This window comes from Budorcas taxicolor, chromosome 8, assembly GCF_023091745.1.
Source record: "Budorcas taxicolor isolate Tak-1 chromosome 8, Takin1.1, whole genome shotgun sequence".
In the NCBI taxonomy this organism is placed as follows: Eukaryota; Metazoa; Chordata; class Mammalia; order Artiodactyla; family Bovidae; genus Budorcas; species Budorcas taxicolor.
This window is the reverse complement of record NC_068917.1, coordinates 86,880,940-86,896,239: the sequence shown is the minus strand read 5'-3', so window position 1 is coordinate 86,896,239 and position 15,300 is coordinate 86,880,940. Positions and strand designations below refer to the sequence as shown.

Below are 15,300 nucleotides of genomic sequence, written 5' to 3'. Positions count from 1 at the left end.
ATGAAGACACTGCCTGAGGGAAACACAATCTGCTTTTCCTCCAGGTGGTTGAGAGGACTGCCACTCAGGCCCAGCACTGTTGAATGTGGGATACAGAGCACATCTCTGGTCCAAATAAGACCATATTCAGGCAAAATCAGCATTTTTGCCTGAAAACGATATGGTTTTCTCCTCCTGATGACATGAGCTAGGTTAGAGGGGAGCCCTGTTAAGAGCATTTCCTTCTTCTGTGTCCTGAGATGAGAAATGACTAGCCCAGTGAGAGCAAGGCTCAGACAGAGAGACCGACACACCCCTTGTGCCATGCTGCCTCCAATCCTGCCTGGCTGGTTTGGGGACTGATCTGGGCCTGTCTTCATGTGAGTTGGAGGTTAGGACAGTCTGGGAATGACTGTCCCAGACATGGGGAAAATTCCATCACGCAAAGGGTGTGATGGAGAAGGTGTGGCATGTAAATGGACAGGATCCCAGCATCCTCTTTCTAGGCCAGTCTCTTCCATCCCCTTAGGATTCTTTTTAAGTCAGAATTCTCCCACCCTGGAAATACAGGGAAGATGGTGAGCAATGTGGATTAAATAGAAACTCTTAGTTTGGGAGATTGCAAAGAAACAGCAAAGCAGAAAGGAGTTGCTTCTTCGTTTCTTGCCCAAATGCACCAAATATTAGCTATCCTGTAGCTGATGGGGGCACAGGATGTCCACCTGGGGATTTATTTTTTTAAAAGATTATTTATTTTATCAGGCTGTGCTGGGATGTAGTTGTAGCACATGGGATCTTCGATCTTTGCTGTGGCATGCGGGATCCTTAGCTGCACCTTGCAGGATCTTCTCAGTTGTGGCATGTAGGATCTAGTTTCCTGACCAGGGCTCAAACCCTGGCCCGCTGCATGTGGGAGTGCGGAGGCTTAGCCACTGGGCCATGAGGGAAATCCCTTACCCAGAGATTAATATTTGATCAGACCCTGTTCCTTGAGCTGCTTCTCAGATGGGAATGTGAGAAGCCTCATGTTGCCTGAGGAGACAGTTGGTGAGGAAGTTTTTGCAGGCAGAGGGCTGTCTCAGGCTCCTGCTCTGCCATCCACAGACCCCTGGAGAATGAGGATGAGGTCACCTTGAGAACACAGGAGCTGCCTGAGGAGTGTTCTCTGGAGACTGATTGTGGGTGACATTGGGCACGCTGCTAGCCACGGCCATTGTGGACACCAGCCACCCTGAGGAGGGCCTGTTCCTGTTAGTGCACAGAGACGTTAGTGGTGAAGAATCCACCAGTCAGTGCAGGAGACACAGGAGATATAGGTTCGATCCTTGGGTCAGGAGGATCCTCTGGAGAAGGAAATGGCAGCCCACTCCAGTGTTTCTTGCCTGGAAAATTCCATGCACAGAGGAGCCTGGTGGGCTATAGTCCATGGGATCCCAAAGAGTTGGACGTAATCTGGACATGTCCTTAAAATAACAGAGCAGCTTTTATTCCCAAAACTCACATGCTGAGTGTTTTTTTAATGTGGTAAAATATACAGAACATAAAGTTTACCATTTTAAGCATTTTAAAGTCTGCGGTTCTGTGGCATTAAGTACGTTTGCCTTGTTGTGTAACACACACTGAGTATTTCTTATTTGTTCTTACAGGAAGTTGTTCAGCTGCCTTTAGATTTTGTGAAACAGCTTTGTTTAAAGATACAATGTGAAAGACCAGGTAAGGGTTTCTAACTTACAAAATTTATAATATTCCATTTGAAGTGTTTGATGTTAGGCAGATACAGTTTTTAGCAACTTGTTTGCCAAGAGCTTCATTATCAGGGGTAGAAATCCTAGGAGTTTGTGAATACAGTTCTGGGTGTCAAATATGTAGATCACTGCAGGGAATATATGACCAAGAACTAATTCATAAAAATAATGCTTTCGAGGGGCAAAAGGTAGCTGAAGGAGTTGGAGGAGAGTTAGGGAAGGGAAGGTGGGCTCTAGGGTGGTCTGGAGGAGTCCAAAAGAAAACCAGAGCAGACCTAAGCTGTGGAGGGTGGGCCAGGCCCTAGAGGAGGGCAGTCTTGAGGCCCTTCTTTCAGAAGCCAGCACCACCCAGCCTGCTTATCCTCTTGAGGTAAGCTGGGAGACTTGAGTTTTTGTACTTCCCACCACACCTCACTTACTTCCCTGAACTCTGGGAGTTGGTGACGGACAGGGAGGCCTGGCGTGCTGCGGTTCATGGGGTCATAAAGAGTCAGACACAACTGAGCGACTGAACTGGAACTGGATTACCATACATAGCTTCCCCCATCACCACACATGACTTCTACCCAGCAGTAGAAATGTACCCTGCCCTCCTCAATATATACTTGCTCCTCCTCACCTCCCAGACTTTCCCCCTTCACCTTCTGTACCTTTCCCCGCTGGCCATACCTTCCCCATCACCACTCATATGTTCCTCCACCAAACCAAGTACCACAAATAGCAGCCCCCATCACCTCCAGTACCTTCCTCCATCACCTCACATACGCCTCATCATCTCACAGACCACCCCGATCACCTTCCCCAATCACCTCACATACCTCCTGCATCACCTCCCATACCTTCCCCCAATTACCTATCTTCCCCCATCACCTCACATATCTTCCCTCATCACGTCCCATACTCAATCTCATCTCTCATACCTTCCCCCATCACTTCCCATACCCTCCCCTCATCATCTCCCATACCCTCCCCTCATCATCTCCCATACCCTTCCCTCATCATCTCCCATACCCTCTCCCCATCATATCACATGCCCCCCATTTCCTCATACTTCCCCGCATCACCTCCCATGCCTCCCCTATCACTTCCCATACCTTCCCTCATCACCTCACCTACCCCCATCACCTCCCATTCCTTCACCCATCACCTGGTATACCTCCCACCATCATCTCCCATATACTCTCCCCATCACCTCACATACCCCCCCATCACCTCCCAAACCTTGCCCTATTACCTTACGTGTTCTCTGCCCATTATCTCCCATACCCTCTCCCCATCACCTCACATGCTTCCCATCTCCTCACATACATCCCCTATCACCTCATGTATTTTCCCGCATCCCCTCACAGACTCTCCCCCATCACCTCCCATACCTTCCCTCATCACTTCACATCCTCTCCTACCATCCGACCATCTCCCCTGCCCTCTCCCTATCACCTTACATACCCCCATCTCCTCATATACCTTCCCCATCACCTCACATATCTTCCCTCATTACCTCACATACCCTCCCTCCCATCACCTCATATATCACCCCTGTCACCTCTCATAACGCCCCCCGCCCATCACTTCACATAATTTCTCCCCCATCAGCTCAGATATTTTCCCTCCATACCTCAGGTACTTTCCCTATACTTATTTGTCACAGTAATGATACTAACCATGTTAAAGCTTTTCCTTTCACAGTCAGAGACAGAGATGTCAAATTTATGTTGTTAAGGAGTGAAATGTCTCCCCCTAAATCACAGCCAGGCAGTCAGAGTGTAAGCCAATATGAAATTTTTTCTGTATTTGATTAGGAAAATGAAAGAGAACAGGGTACTGTGCCCTGGAGGCCCTGGTTTGGGGAGCACTGAGGAGCAGGGCTTCATGGGTGGAAACGGCTGACGAAGGGGGAGGAGGCAGCAGCCCTGTTCAAAACCTGGATTGTGTCTTGGCTCTGTTTTCCTCATGTAGACAGACTGAGGCCTGCTGTGATTCTGCCTTCTAGTTACTAGCGCCACGTGGCATCATTAGTTTTATAATCAGCAGTTATACTACTTAACAGTAATAAGACTGTCCCCTGTTGTAACAGTGACTCATACTCAGCCTCGTTGTGTGGAAGGAGGAAAGGCGACTTCTCTTGGGATCTAGAGGCCATATCTTATGTGACTGTCTACAGTATAACTTCTAGTCGTCCGTGCTGAGGAAATATTAGTGTTTGAATATTCTGCAGGAAGCTTTAAAAGGAAGGTAGTGGCTGTTGCCGCCTTCCTCTCTGAACTCCTGGGTTAAGGGAGTCAACAGAATGGGGGGGCAGTTTCCGAGATCACTCTCACTTTTGATGGCAGCTGCATATTTGAGGGTCCCCAGAACCAACCTCAGGTCTGATAATTTGCTAGGAGGACCCACAGAACTCACTGTTACTCTCATGGTTATGGCTTAGGGACACAGATTAAAACCAGCTGAGAGAAGAGGGGTCAAGATTTTTGCTGGGGCTTGGGGATATAGACTGGAGAAGGCAAAGGCACCCCACTCCTGGAAAATCCCATGGACGGAGGAGCCTGGTGGGCCGCAGTCCATGGGGTCGTGAAGAGTCGGACACGACTGAGTGACTTCCCTTTCACTTTTCACCTTCACGCATTGGAGAAGGAAATGGCAACCCACTCCAGTGTTCTTGAGAGTCCCAGGGACGGGGGAGCCTGGTGGGCTGACATCTGTGGGTTGCACAGAGTCAGACACGACTGAAGCGACTTAGCAGCAGCAGCAAGAGGGCATGTAGACACAGCTGGCCGCCTGTGTGGCTGCCCTTAGCCTCCAGCCCCTCCGGAGGTGGAGCTGGTACTACAAGGTCCAAGCTCCTACCAGGAATCACAGCGTTATCCTCGTGTGACTCTAGGTCCTTACGGAGACTCCTCAGGCAGGATAACCCAAGCGTCAGAGGTGGCCTCCCCAAAGCAGAGGCTGAGTTGGTCCTTCCCCAGCAGGAGCCCAGGCTGCCACGGAGTTGTCTTGTCGCTCTCGCTGACCCTCAGTTATCTGCCTCGCTCTGTTTCACAGAATCTCGCTGCGACAAGGACCTGGACACGCTCAGTGGCTATGCCCTGTGCCTCCCCAACCTAGCCAGACTGCAGACCTACCAGTTTGCAGAGCGCCGGCCGATTCTGTGTGTGGAGATCAAGGTGAGTATTTGTTAAAGGGGAATGCTGTTGGGGAAAAAGGAGAAATTGTAAGTCCATGGGTCATCTGCCTGGAGTGCACTTTCCCCACCTTGAGGGGGGGCCTACAAAGGGTGTTGCTTGTCTTGAGGAGGTCAGTGATTTCTGGATCAGGGCCACTCCCCGGCTTCAGCCCTGTGGCTCCCTGTCCGGCGTGGCCACCTGAGTCTCCCTCAGGAAGCCTCCCAGGCATCTCGTTTCCTTTCTCCAAACCTCTGCTGGTGACTTCTGGGTCGCGCTCTTGGCCCTGAGCGCTCACACTCCAGATGTTCAGTGTGGGCGATGTTCTGCTTCTCTAAACAGGCGAGTGTCTCAGCGTCACAAAGGATTTGGTGCCCCGACACTAGGCAGTGGTCTTACATATTACACGTGAAAACTCTGGATTTTAAAAGACAACCAGAATTTCAGACATTCTGGGATCCTGGGAACCATCCGATGAGCACCATTCCGTTCACGCAGTCTTATCAGAGAGACTGAGGGTTCTGCTCTTAGGAGCTGAGTGTGGGACAGATCTGCACTCCTGGAGGCTTTCCGGTCTTGTTCTGTAATGAAAACACAGGGTTACTCTGTGTTGCCCCTTGTCAAGCGAGCAACTGAGGCCTCGTTGTTCTTCTCCAGTGAGAGTTCTGGGTGGATTCTCCAGTGGCAAAGAGATATTTATACGATACAGTGAGGGCGGCATCAATCCCCTCTAGGGACTGAAGATAAAAGCAACTTTTGGGAATGTTTGTAGCCAACACTTCCTGATTCTCCTGGGAGTTGTACTTCGTTATCCTGTGATGATGTGTCTCCCTGAAGGTGTCTGTTCTCTCCCTAAGCGTGTTTCCTTCCGTGTCTGTTTTGCAGCCCAAATGTGGCTTCATTCCCTTCTCCAGTGACGTCACCCATGACATGAAGCACAGGGTGTGTCGCTACTGCATGCACCAGCACCTCAAGGTAGGAAGAGCCGGCCTCACTGCTCAGGGCCTTGGGCTGACTGGCTGGGTCATCTGGAGTTTTCAGAGGAGTAAAATAAAACGGGGATACTGTTTACTTTTTATTTCAAAACTAGTTCATCTTTTTCTTCTTCATTGAGATGGCTATACATATCCTAAGGTTTACCCTTTTAAAGTGTATAATCCAGCAGATTTTAGTCTAGTCGTAAGATTGTGCAACCATCACCACTATCGAATTCCAGAACATTTCATCACCTCAAAAAGAAGTCCTGTGCCCATTAGCAGACATCTGTAGTCCTGCCAACCCTTGGCAACTACTGAATCTGTGGATCTGCTTATTCTGGACATTTCATACAAATGGAATCACACAAATTATGGCTTTTCGTGACTGCCCTCTTCTAGTTAACATAATATTTTTGAGGTTGATACATGCTGTGGCATTTATCAGCACTGCATTCTTTTTATGACTGAATAATAATCCTCCATTGTACGGGAACATCTTGTTTACCCATTCATCTGTTGAGGGACACATGGCTTTTTCATTTTGGCTACTGTGAATACCGTTGCTATAAACGTATGTGTACATGTACATGTTTGAGTCGCTTTTTTCAGTTTTCTTGGGTATATTCCTAGGAGTGGAATTGCTGGATCTTGGGGGAAGTTCTGTTTAGAGTTTTGAGGAAATGGCAGACTGTTTTGCGTAGCTATAGCACAATTCTGTATTCCCCCCAGCAGTGAACAGACGTGAGAGCTGGATCGTAAAGAAAGACCATAAATGCAAATTTTGGGAGGTAGCGCAGGACAGGGAAACTTGGCATACGTAGCTCAGAGGGTCTCAAAGAGCCGGACGTGACGTAGCAACTGGACAACAGCAGCAGCAGATGCGCGAGGGCTCCAGTTTCTCCGCATCCTCGCTCCCCCAGCACTGATTATCATCCCTGTTCGTGATCATAGTCATCCTAATGGATACAAAGTAGTATCTCAAGTGATTTTCATTTGCATTTCATTGCAAAGGTTACTGATGTTGAACATCTGTTGGTTTGCTTATTGGCCATTTGTATGTCTTCCTTGGAGAACTGTCTATTCAAATTCCTCACCCATTATTGAAATGAGTTGTGATTTTTTTAGTTGTTTTAGGGATTCTTTGTATATTTTAGATATTAATCTCTTTATCAGATATGTGATTTGCAAATATTTTCTCCCATTCTGTCAGTTGCCTTTTTACTCTGTTGACAGTGTTGCAAAAAAGTTTTAAATTTTGAAAAAGTCTGATTTGTCTTTTTTTTACTCTTGTTGCCTATGCCTTTGCTTTCATATTCAAGAAATCGTTACCTAAACTAAGGTCATATGCTTTTCCTATATGTTTTCTTCTAAGAGTTTTATAGTTTTAGCTCTTATGTTTTGGTCTTTGATCTGTTTTGAGTTAGTTTTTATATTTGGTGTTAGATAAGGGTCCAGCTTCATTCTTTTACATGTGATATCCAGTTTTTCCAGCACCACTTGTGAAAAGACTATCATTTCTCCATTGATTGGTGTTGGTGGATTTATTGGCCTTATATGTGAGGTCTTAATTCTGACCTTCTTTCTATCGGTCTGTCCTTATGCCACTCTTGTTAAAATCAGGAAGTATTAGTCTTCTAGGTTTGTTTTTCTTTTTCAAGATTGTTTTGACTATTTGAGGCTCCTTACAATTACATATGATTTTGAGAGTTGGATTTTTTGTAACTGCAAAAAATTGCAGTTGGAATTTTGTTGGAATTTTGACAGAAATTACAGGAAGGTGTAGATCACTTTGGATAGTGTATAAGTGTTAGTCACTCAGTTGCGTCCAACTCTTTACAACCCCGTGGACTGTATAGCCTGCCAGGAACCTCTGTCCGTGGAATTCTCTAGGCAAGAATACTGGACTGGGTGGCCATTCCCTTCTCCAGGGGATCTTCCCAACCCAGGGATCAAATCTGTGCCTCCTGCATTGCAGGCAGATTCTTACCATCTGAGCCACCAGGGACGCCTTGCCATCTTAATAATATTAAGTCTTATAATCCATGAACACAGCTGTCTTTCCACTCATTTAGGTTTTCTTTAATTTCTTTCCGCAACATTTTATAGTTTTCAGTGTACCAGTCTTTTGCCACTTTGGTTAAATTTATATGTAGGTATTTTATTCTTTTGGAATGTTGTAAATGGAACTGCTCCCTTAATTTCCGTTCTGGTTTGTTTATTGCTGGAGTGTAGAGACACAACTCGTATGTGTGTTGTACCCTACAACTTTGCTGCATTTATTTATTAGCTCTGGTAGCTTTCTTTGTATATTCTTTGGAATCTTCTATGTACAGAATTGTGTCATCTGTGAATAGAGTTTTACTTCTTCCTTTCCAATATAGATGTCTTTAAGCTTCATGATTTCCAAGAAACCAGCTGAGATTTTGACAGGGAATCATTGTGCTGCACATTTGTGTGGGAAGTGCTGCCCCCTCAACAGTATTAGTACTCTGTGAATGCAGGGTTTTTCATTTATTTAGATCTTTAATTTCTTTCAGAAATGTTATGAAGTTTTCAGCATATAGGTTTTATATTTCCTTTGTTGAACTTATCTTAAATGCTTTGTTCTTGGAGATGCCATTGTAAGTAGGGGCTTTCCTGGTGGCTCAGATGGTAGGAAAGCAGCCTGCAATGCAGGAGACCTGGGTTTGATCCCTGGGTCAGGAAGATCCCCTGGAGAAGGAAATGGCAACCCACTCCAGTATTCTTACCTGGAGAATCCCATGGACAGAGGAGCCGGATGGGTGATAGTCCATGGGGTCGCAAAGAGTTGGACATGACTGAGCGACTAAGCATTATAAATAGAATTTTTAAAAATGTCATTTTCAAGTTGTTTATTGCATAGAAATACAATTAATTTTTTGAAATAAATAGATGTATTTAATTGTGATGAGATATACATGACATGAAATTTACCATCTTAACCGTTAAGTGTACAATTAAGAGGTGTTAAGTATGTTTACATTGTTGTACAACTCTATCATTACCATCCATTTCCAGAATGTTTTTTGTTTTGTAAAACTGAAACTCTACATCCATAAAATAACACATTTCTTCCTTTCTCAGGCCCCTGGCACCCACCATTGTAGTTTCTAGCTCTGTGAATTTGACTACTGTAGGTACTTCATATATGTGGAATCATACAGTATTTGTCCTTTTGTGACTGACTTATTTCACATACCATAATGTCCTCAAGATTCATCCATACCATAGCTTTTATCAGAAGTTTCTTCCTTTTTTAAGGCTGCGTAACATCCATTGAACGTGTATAATCTATTTGGTTCATCCCATTCATCCACTGATGGTCACTGGGCTGCTCCCATTTCTTGCCTATTGTGAATAATACTTCTGTGAACATGGTTGTGCAGATATTTCTTTGAGGCTCTGCTTCCAGCTTTTTTGGGTATAAACCCGGAAGTAGTAGTGCTGAGTCACATGGTAATTCTGATGTTAAGTACAGTATTATATAGAAGTAGTAAGAGTGGCTGTCCTTATCTTGTTCCTGGTCTTGAGGGGTAAAGCTTTTGGTTTTTCACTGTAGAATGTAATATTCTCACTGTAAGTTTGTCAAAATTTTTTTTATTTTTAGAGTTTTGTTTTTTAAATCGTGAAAGAGTGTTAGATTTTGTCACATGCTTGTCTTGCATCTGTTGAGATGATCATGAGGTATTTTCTTCTTTCTATTAATATAGTGTATTATGTTGATTGATTTTCATATGTTGAACCACCCTTGTGTTTGATAGATAAATGCCACTTGATGAAGGTGTGTAATCTCTTTAGTATGCTACTTATTTTGGTTTGTTAGTTTTTGTTGAGGATTTTTTTCTTGAGGGATATTTGTAGTTTTCTTTTCTAGTGATGTTTTTGTCTAGTTTTGGTACCAGGATGATAATTGGCTTGATAGAATGAATTTGGAAGATTTTCCATCTTTTACTCTTCAGTTTTTGGAAGAGTTTGAGTATTGGTATTGATTTTTCTTTAAACATTTAGTGGAATTCAGTAGCAAAGCCATCTGGTCCTGGGATTTTCTTTGTTGAAAGATTTTTGATTACTGATTCAGTCTTTTGTTATGTCTGTTTAGATTCTCTATTTCTTCTTGAGTCAGTTTTGGTAGCTGTATGTTTCTAAAGAATTTGTTCATTTCACATAATTTGTTGGCATATAATTGTTCACAGCATTCCTCTAAACTTATTTTTATTCCTGCAAGATAGATAGTACTGTATTTTCTTTCATTCTGAGTCATTTGAGTCCTGTCTTTTTTTTTTTTTCCTTGCCATAAGCAATTATTCTGCTAAATGATTTTTTTCACTTAAATAATCCTTGAAGATTGTCATGTATCTGTCAAGGCTTTTTTGTTGCGTATTTGGATAATGCATGTATAGATGCACATATCCTTTTTTCTTTTTAAAGCAAGTTATTTCATACGCATTGTTCTGCCAGTTGCTTTTCTCTTTGAATAAATATTTGTGATTTTGCCTCTGTCTGTTAGTGGCTGCATATTGTTTACTGATTCTTTCATTCAACATGCATCTTGCCGTGTCCTAGTCCATAAGAGCAGATGTGCTTTGATTTATTTCGTTGTTTCTAGGTCTTGCTGTGTTTCACAGGTTGTTTCACATGTCGCAGTGAACATCCTTGACCCAGTGATTCCTCATAGATTTGCCAAATCAGGGGGCATCTGTCTTTAAAACTTTGATGGAAACCAGCAAGTTGCCTTTTAAAGGTTGTGCCAATTTGTCTTCTCACTGACAACATGAAATTGCTAGTTGGGTGCAACCTACCTTTCCTGGATATTATAATTGTAAATATTTGTTCATCTGATTACAAAAATTTAGCCATGGCATCTTACAAAGGTGCTGGCTGCCATTTCTCTGCTCACGTGGAGGGGCTGGCAGCTTCGTGAGGCTCTCAGAGGAGGGCCGAGGTTTCTTGGAGTCAGAGTCAAGCTCCCTGCGCCAGCTAGTGATATGCACCTGGAGGTGGTGTCATCTGCTGGGCCCTTCAGCTGCCTTGGTTATCTCACAGTCCCTTGAGCTCTTTTGTGTGTTAGAGTTAGCCCAGTGTGCTTCCCCAATCCCATCATTGACACCCTGTGGTGATTTCTTAACAGGTAGCAACTGGGAAGTGGAAGCAGATAAGTAAATACTGTCCTCTCGATCTCTACTCAGGGTAAGAGAATACTTCTCCATTGTCCCTAGTGCTGCCCTTCTTCTTGGTGGTGGTGGGGTGGTGGGGTGTGTGGCCTTCTCTGCAGTGGGGGTGGAGGGTGCATTCTGCAGTTAGGGGCTATTTGCCTGCAGGGCAAGGCTCAGGTTTCTTGCCTGGGGTCAGCATTGCCTTAATAGGTTCCTGCAGATCACCAGTGGCTGGCAGAGGAAGGGGCAGAGAGAAGGGTGGGGATTAGGGGCGGTGATGTGGGTGCCTCTCTGAAGAGGGCTGGGGAGAATACAGCTCCTTAATCTGCAAAGCTTGGAGATCTCAAGTGGCAACTCTTGGGCATGTCCCCTGAGCCACAGGCAGGTAAATGCAAAATGTGCTCTAATTGTCAATAATACTTTCTCTTTTTAGAAATAAACAGAGAATGTACTTTGCTTTGAAAAGCTTGTTACAGGAGGCACAGAACAACTTAAAGATCTTTAAGGTAAAAGTTGCTTCTATTTTATGGCTTTTGGGTGGGTCCAGTGGGTGTCTGAACTGAGCTGGATGAAGCCCTGGTGCTATGGTCCCTAACAGGGCTCTGTGACCTGCAGACAAGGGCATCTGCACTGGGGCTGCCTCAGTATGACCCTTTGGGTCCTTTTTCCAAGCCTTATTTCATGAGCATATGCCATCCTGGGACTCCTGGGGTGTGTAATGGTAACTCCTTGCCCACTGGGTGGCCTCGGGCTCGAGGCACAGACCCTGACTCTGGTTCTTGGGTAAAGATGGCCCTGACTGCGTCTCAGGTGTCCTCTGTGGTTGAGATGGGAGTAGGACCTGGGGCGGGGCAACCTAAAGGGTGGCCACACCTGAGCCTTTCCTCCCGGTTAACTTAGGGAACTTACAATTAGGGGACATCCTTGTCAGTGAGTGAGTTCTCAGAGTCCTGCAGCTGTGACTGTCCTGCTTCCTGATTGTGTAGGGGAAGGGTTCTGCATGCAGCATACTCACCATCTGGCACTGGCACCTTCTGCTTCCTCATGACCACCTGCTTCTGGCACCCTGACTGGACTTGCTCAGGCCCTGTGGTCCCTGACCTGCTGCTGTCAGGCATACATGGGGGAGATGCTGAGGGGCAGAGGAGTGGGGAGAGGGGGTGCAGGAAGACAGGGCAGGGCTGGCCCAGATCTGGGGAAGGGTTTGTGTTAGAAATATGTCCCCTGGGGTCCCCCTTGTCATCTTCTTTTCTGGTTACCACTGACTGCTCCCAGTCCTGGTTATGTTCATACTAGGTGTGACATATAAGCAAGAGCTCGTGACAGGCTCCAGGTTTACAGGCGGTGGATCTGTGTGGCGTAGCAGGGCTGCTGGGTCTGGACAGCCTGGTGCCCTCTGCATCCTGCTCCGTGTGGATAGTGCTGCTCTGCATGCTGGATGGCCCTCAGAAGTGAGCCTGGGGGGTGTGGGCGTGAAGCCTGTTCTTGGCTCACTTTTCCCCGTATGGTTCAGAAACCTGGTCATGTTGAATCAGCTTTACCTTGTCTCCTTCTGCCTTTCCAAGTCAAGAAAAAGAGGACATAGTTTAAAATCAGTTTTGTTTTTAACTCTTGCAAAGACTTTAGGAATTTTATGTTTAAATGCCAAAGATAAGTTCCCTGTCTTCTGGGGATTTATTTGGAACATATAGTAAGGCTGGCATTTTGTCTCAAGTGGACCCTTTTCTGACTGCCCTCACTTAGGCTGGCCTGTCAGGCCAACATAAGCTGAGTGGTGGGTCTGACTTGGCCCCTGGATCAGTTGACCTGGGACCTGGGACTGAGAACCCTGGCTCTCTGCTGCTTCTGTTGAACTCAGCTAGGGGGAAAATCCAGAGATTGAGATAATAGTTTCAAAAGAGATGGATTAGAAGAAGTGACATGGAATGGCTTTTAAAAATAACACCAGGAGCAATGCAGTACATTTTGCAAGTGCTGGCAAGCTCTCTCTGTCAAGTTCCAGGTGTGGAGGGATCTCCTGGATCACGATCCGTGCTGCCACTGTGTTCTCTGCCGTTGGCGCGTTCCCCTTGTCTGTCTAAATGTTGTTCACAGACTCCAAGCCTGTGGCTCTGTCCACCCTAATACTGGACCCCTGTGAGATGTGGTGGGGGCCACGTGGGACTGTCATAGAGACTGGGACGATAGCTCTCTGCAAATGTCACATGAGGCTCTTGAACAACTCTGGGTGTATATGTAAGATGCCTGTCTGCCTGGATTCCAGGCACTGGGGAGAGAAGGCCTTCTACTGTGCAGGGTCACTCAGCTGCTCATGGGCCTGGAGGAGAGAGCTTCATGGTGGGCCAAGGCTGCCCCCGCACCGGACAGCAGGCTGAGCCCTGGCCCTACCTTCTGGCCACAGCCCATGTTGAGTGGTTTTGGCCTGCTTTCCTCCCAGAAGCTCCTGCTTTTCCTTTCACCTCCCCGCCCCACCTCTGTAAGGCCCATCTCAAGGGGCAGCATCTCTTGTTGGTTTCTCCTGGTCCTTTGGTCAGCAGCGGCCTCAGCTGTGTTCCCATCTCCCTGGGCACCCGCATCTGTGGCCTCTGACAGTGCTGACAGGGGACTCCTAGGGAGGCATCACACTACTGAATCCCCGTCCACGCTTCTTAGTGGACTGAACTGACCCCCATCTGCAACCTGGGGGCAGAGCTGGGATCGTCCTCATGGTATCATCTACTACTGCATAACAGCCACTTATCCTCTCAGTTTCTGTGGCCAGAAGGGGCAGCATAGCTGGTTCTGGCTCCGGGCCCCTCAAGGCTGCATCTCACCTGAGGGCTCAGCTGTGGGGGCAGAGGCTCTGCTGCTCGGACGGTGCCTCCACAGCAATTGGCAGGAGGCCCCACAGCTCCATGGCAGCTCCGTGTGGCTGCTGTGATCTGAGAAGAGGATCATCAGGACAGAATCCACAGCATCTTAATCTTGCCAGGGGTATGCTGTTGGCTTTACTTGTATTCTGTCAGTCACACAGACTAAACCTCCACTGTTTGGAGAGAGAACTACGGGGTGTGAGTATCAAGGGATGAAGGCCATTGGGGACCTACTGGAGGGTGCTGACCACACTCTCACAGACTAGAAAATGTCTCTCCCCTGGGATTGGCTGCTGATCAGGGGCTTTTTCCTGGACATTGCAGACCCCTGTAAAAAGTCATGGGGTTGCACCTACTGAGCATCCCTTTCTGTAGCCCTGGGATCATTGGTGCCATGAGGAGTTTCTTTGCTGGACTTTGTTTTAAAAGGCAGGACTGGCCTCTAGAATGAAGACTTCTGTATTAGCGATGCTGGTGGCCTTTACCACTCTGGCTGGAGCCTGGCTTAGTCTTTCACAGAGGACAGAAGGCTCTGGGATGCTGGCTGCCAATGTACACCCACAGTGGTTGAGCAATTTGTCTGCTTAGGGCCAGACTGACACTCTTGTGTCCCTCAGCAGCACAGTGTCACTTGGCCTCTTCAGTAACAGGCTAGGATCTTTGGGAGTTTGTGCTTTGGGCTGAGTTTGTTTGAGGTTGCCAGCATACCATGTGTTCCTGTCTGAGGGTTTGAGTCTCAGGTCTGGGGCCTTTCTGGTCTTTGGTTTTTGAGAACTTCTCTTCTTTTTCATGTTCCAGTGGGCTTTTCCACTTTGTCAGTTAATGTGGTACATGAGGGTGGGTAGAGATCCTAAATGGGGGCACGTGTAAATGTCAAGTACCTTTGCCTGTCCAGTGGGTGGGGATGGAGGTGTTTTTCTATCAACCTGTGGAGTTGATGTTTCCCTGTCTCTTTCCCTTCCTGAAGAATGGTGAGCTGATTTATGGCTGCAAAGATGCCCGCAGCCCCATGGCTGACTGGAGTGAGCTCGCACACCACCTGAAGCCGTTCTTCTTCCCATCCAATGGCCTGGCCAGTGGACCCCACTGCACAAGGGCTGTGATCCGGGAGCTGGTGCGTGTCATCACACGGGTGCTACTGAGTGGCTCGGACAAGGGCCGGGCGGGTGCCCTCAGGTCGGGGCCTGGGCTGCGGGGCCCACCCGTCTGTGAAGCCAGCCCTTTCAGCAGGAGCCTGCGCTGCCAAGGTAGGCCTGGTGGGCGGGCTGGGCGCAGGGGAAGCAGAGCCTGTGGCATGGCCTGAGAGGGTCCTGCCTGGCCTCACGGAGCTTCTGTGGGAGCAGCCTTGGTCCCGTCAGGGCTCCCCAAAGCTGGGCCTCTCTATCCTCTCAGCCCCAGGTGGGGACATTACCGTT

General features: G+C 47.0%; 1 protein-coding gene across 2 annotated transcripts in view; it reads left to right on the top strand.

The window, feature by feature from the left end:
* The window catches only part of IPPK (inositol-pentakisphosphate 2-kinase), a 60,197-nt gene that overhangs the window by 12,825 nt on the left and 32,072 nt on the right, over positions 1-15,300 (top strand). Inside the window, exons 4-9 of one of the 2 annotated variants that reach the window (XM_052644836.1) lie at positions 1,626-1,692; positions 4,764-4,885; positions 5,768-5,857; positions 11,009-11,067; positions 11,467-11,539; positions 14,853-14,999. In XM_052644836.1, coding sequence (XP_052500796.1) covers positions 1,626-1,692; positions 4,764-4,885; positions 5,768-5,857; positions 11,009-11,067; positions 11,467-11,539; positions 14,853-14,999 — 558 coding nt within the window. Of the gene's footprint in view, positions 1-1,625; positions 1,693-4,763; positions 4,886-5,767; positions 5,858-11,008; positions 11,068-11,466; positions 11,540-14,852; positions 15,133-15,300 lie in introns of both variants that reach the window. The other variant, XM_052644835.1, reaches the window with a different exon arrangement.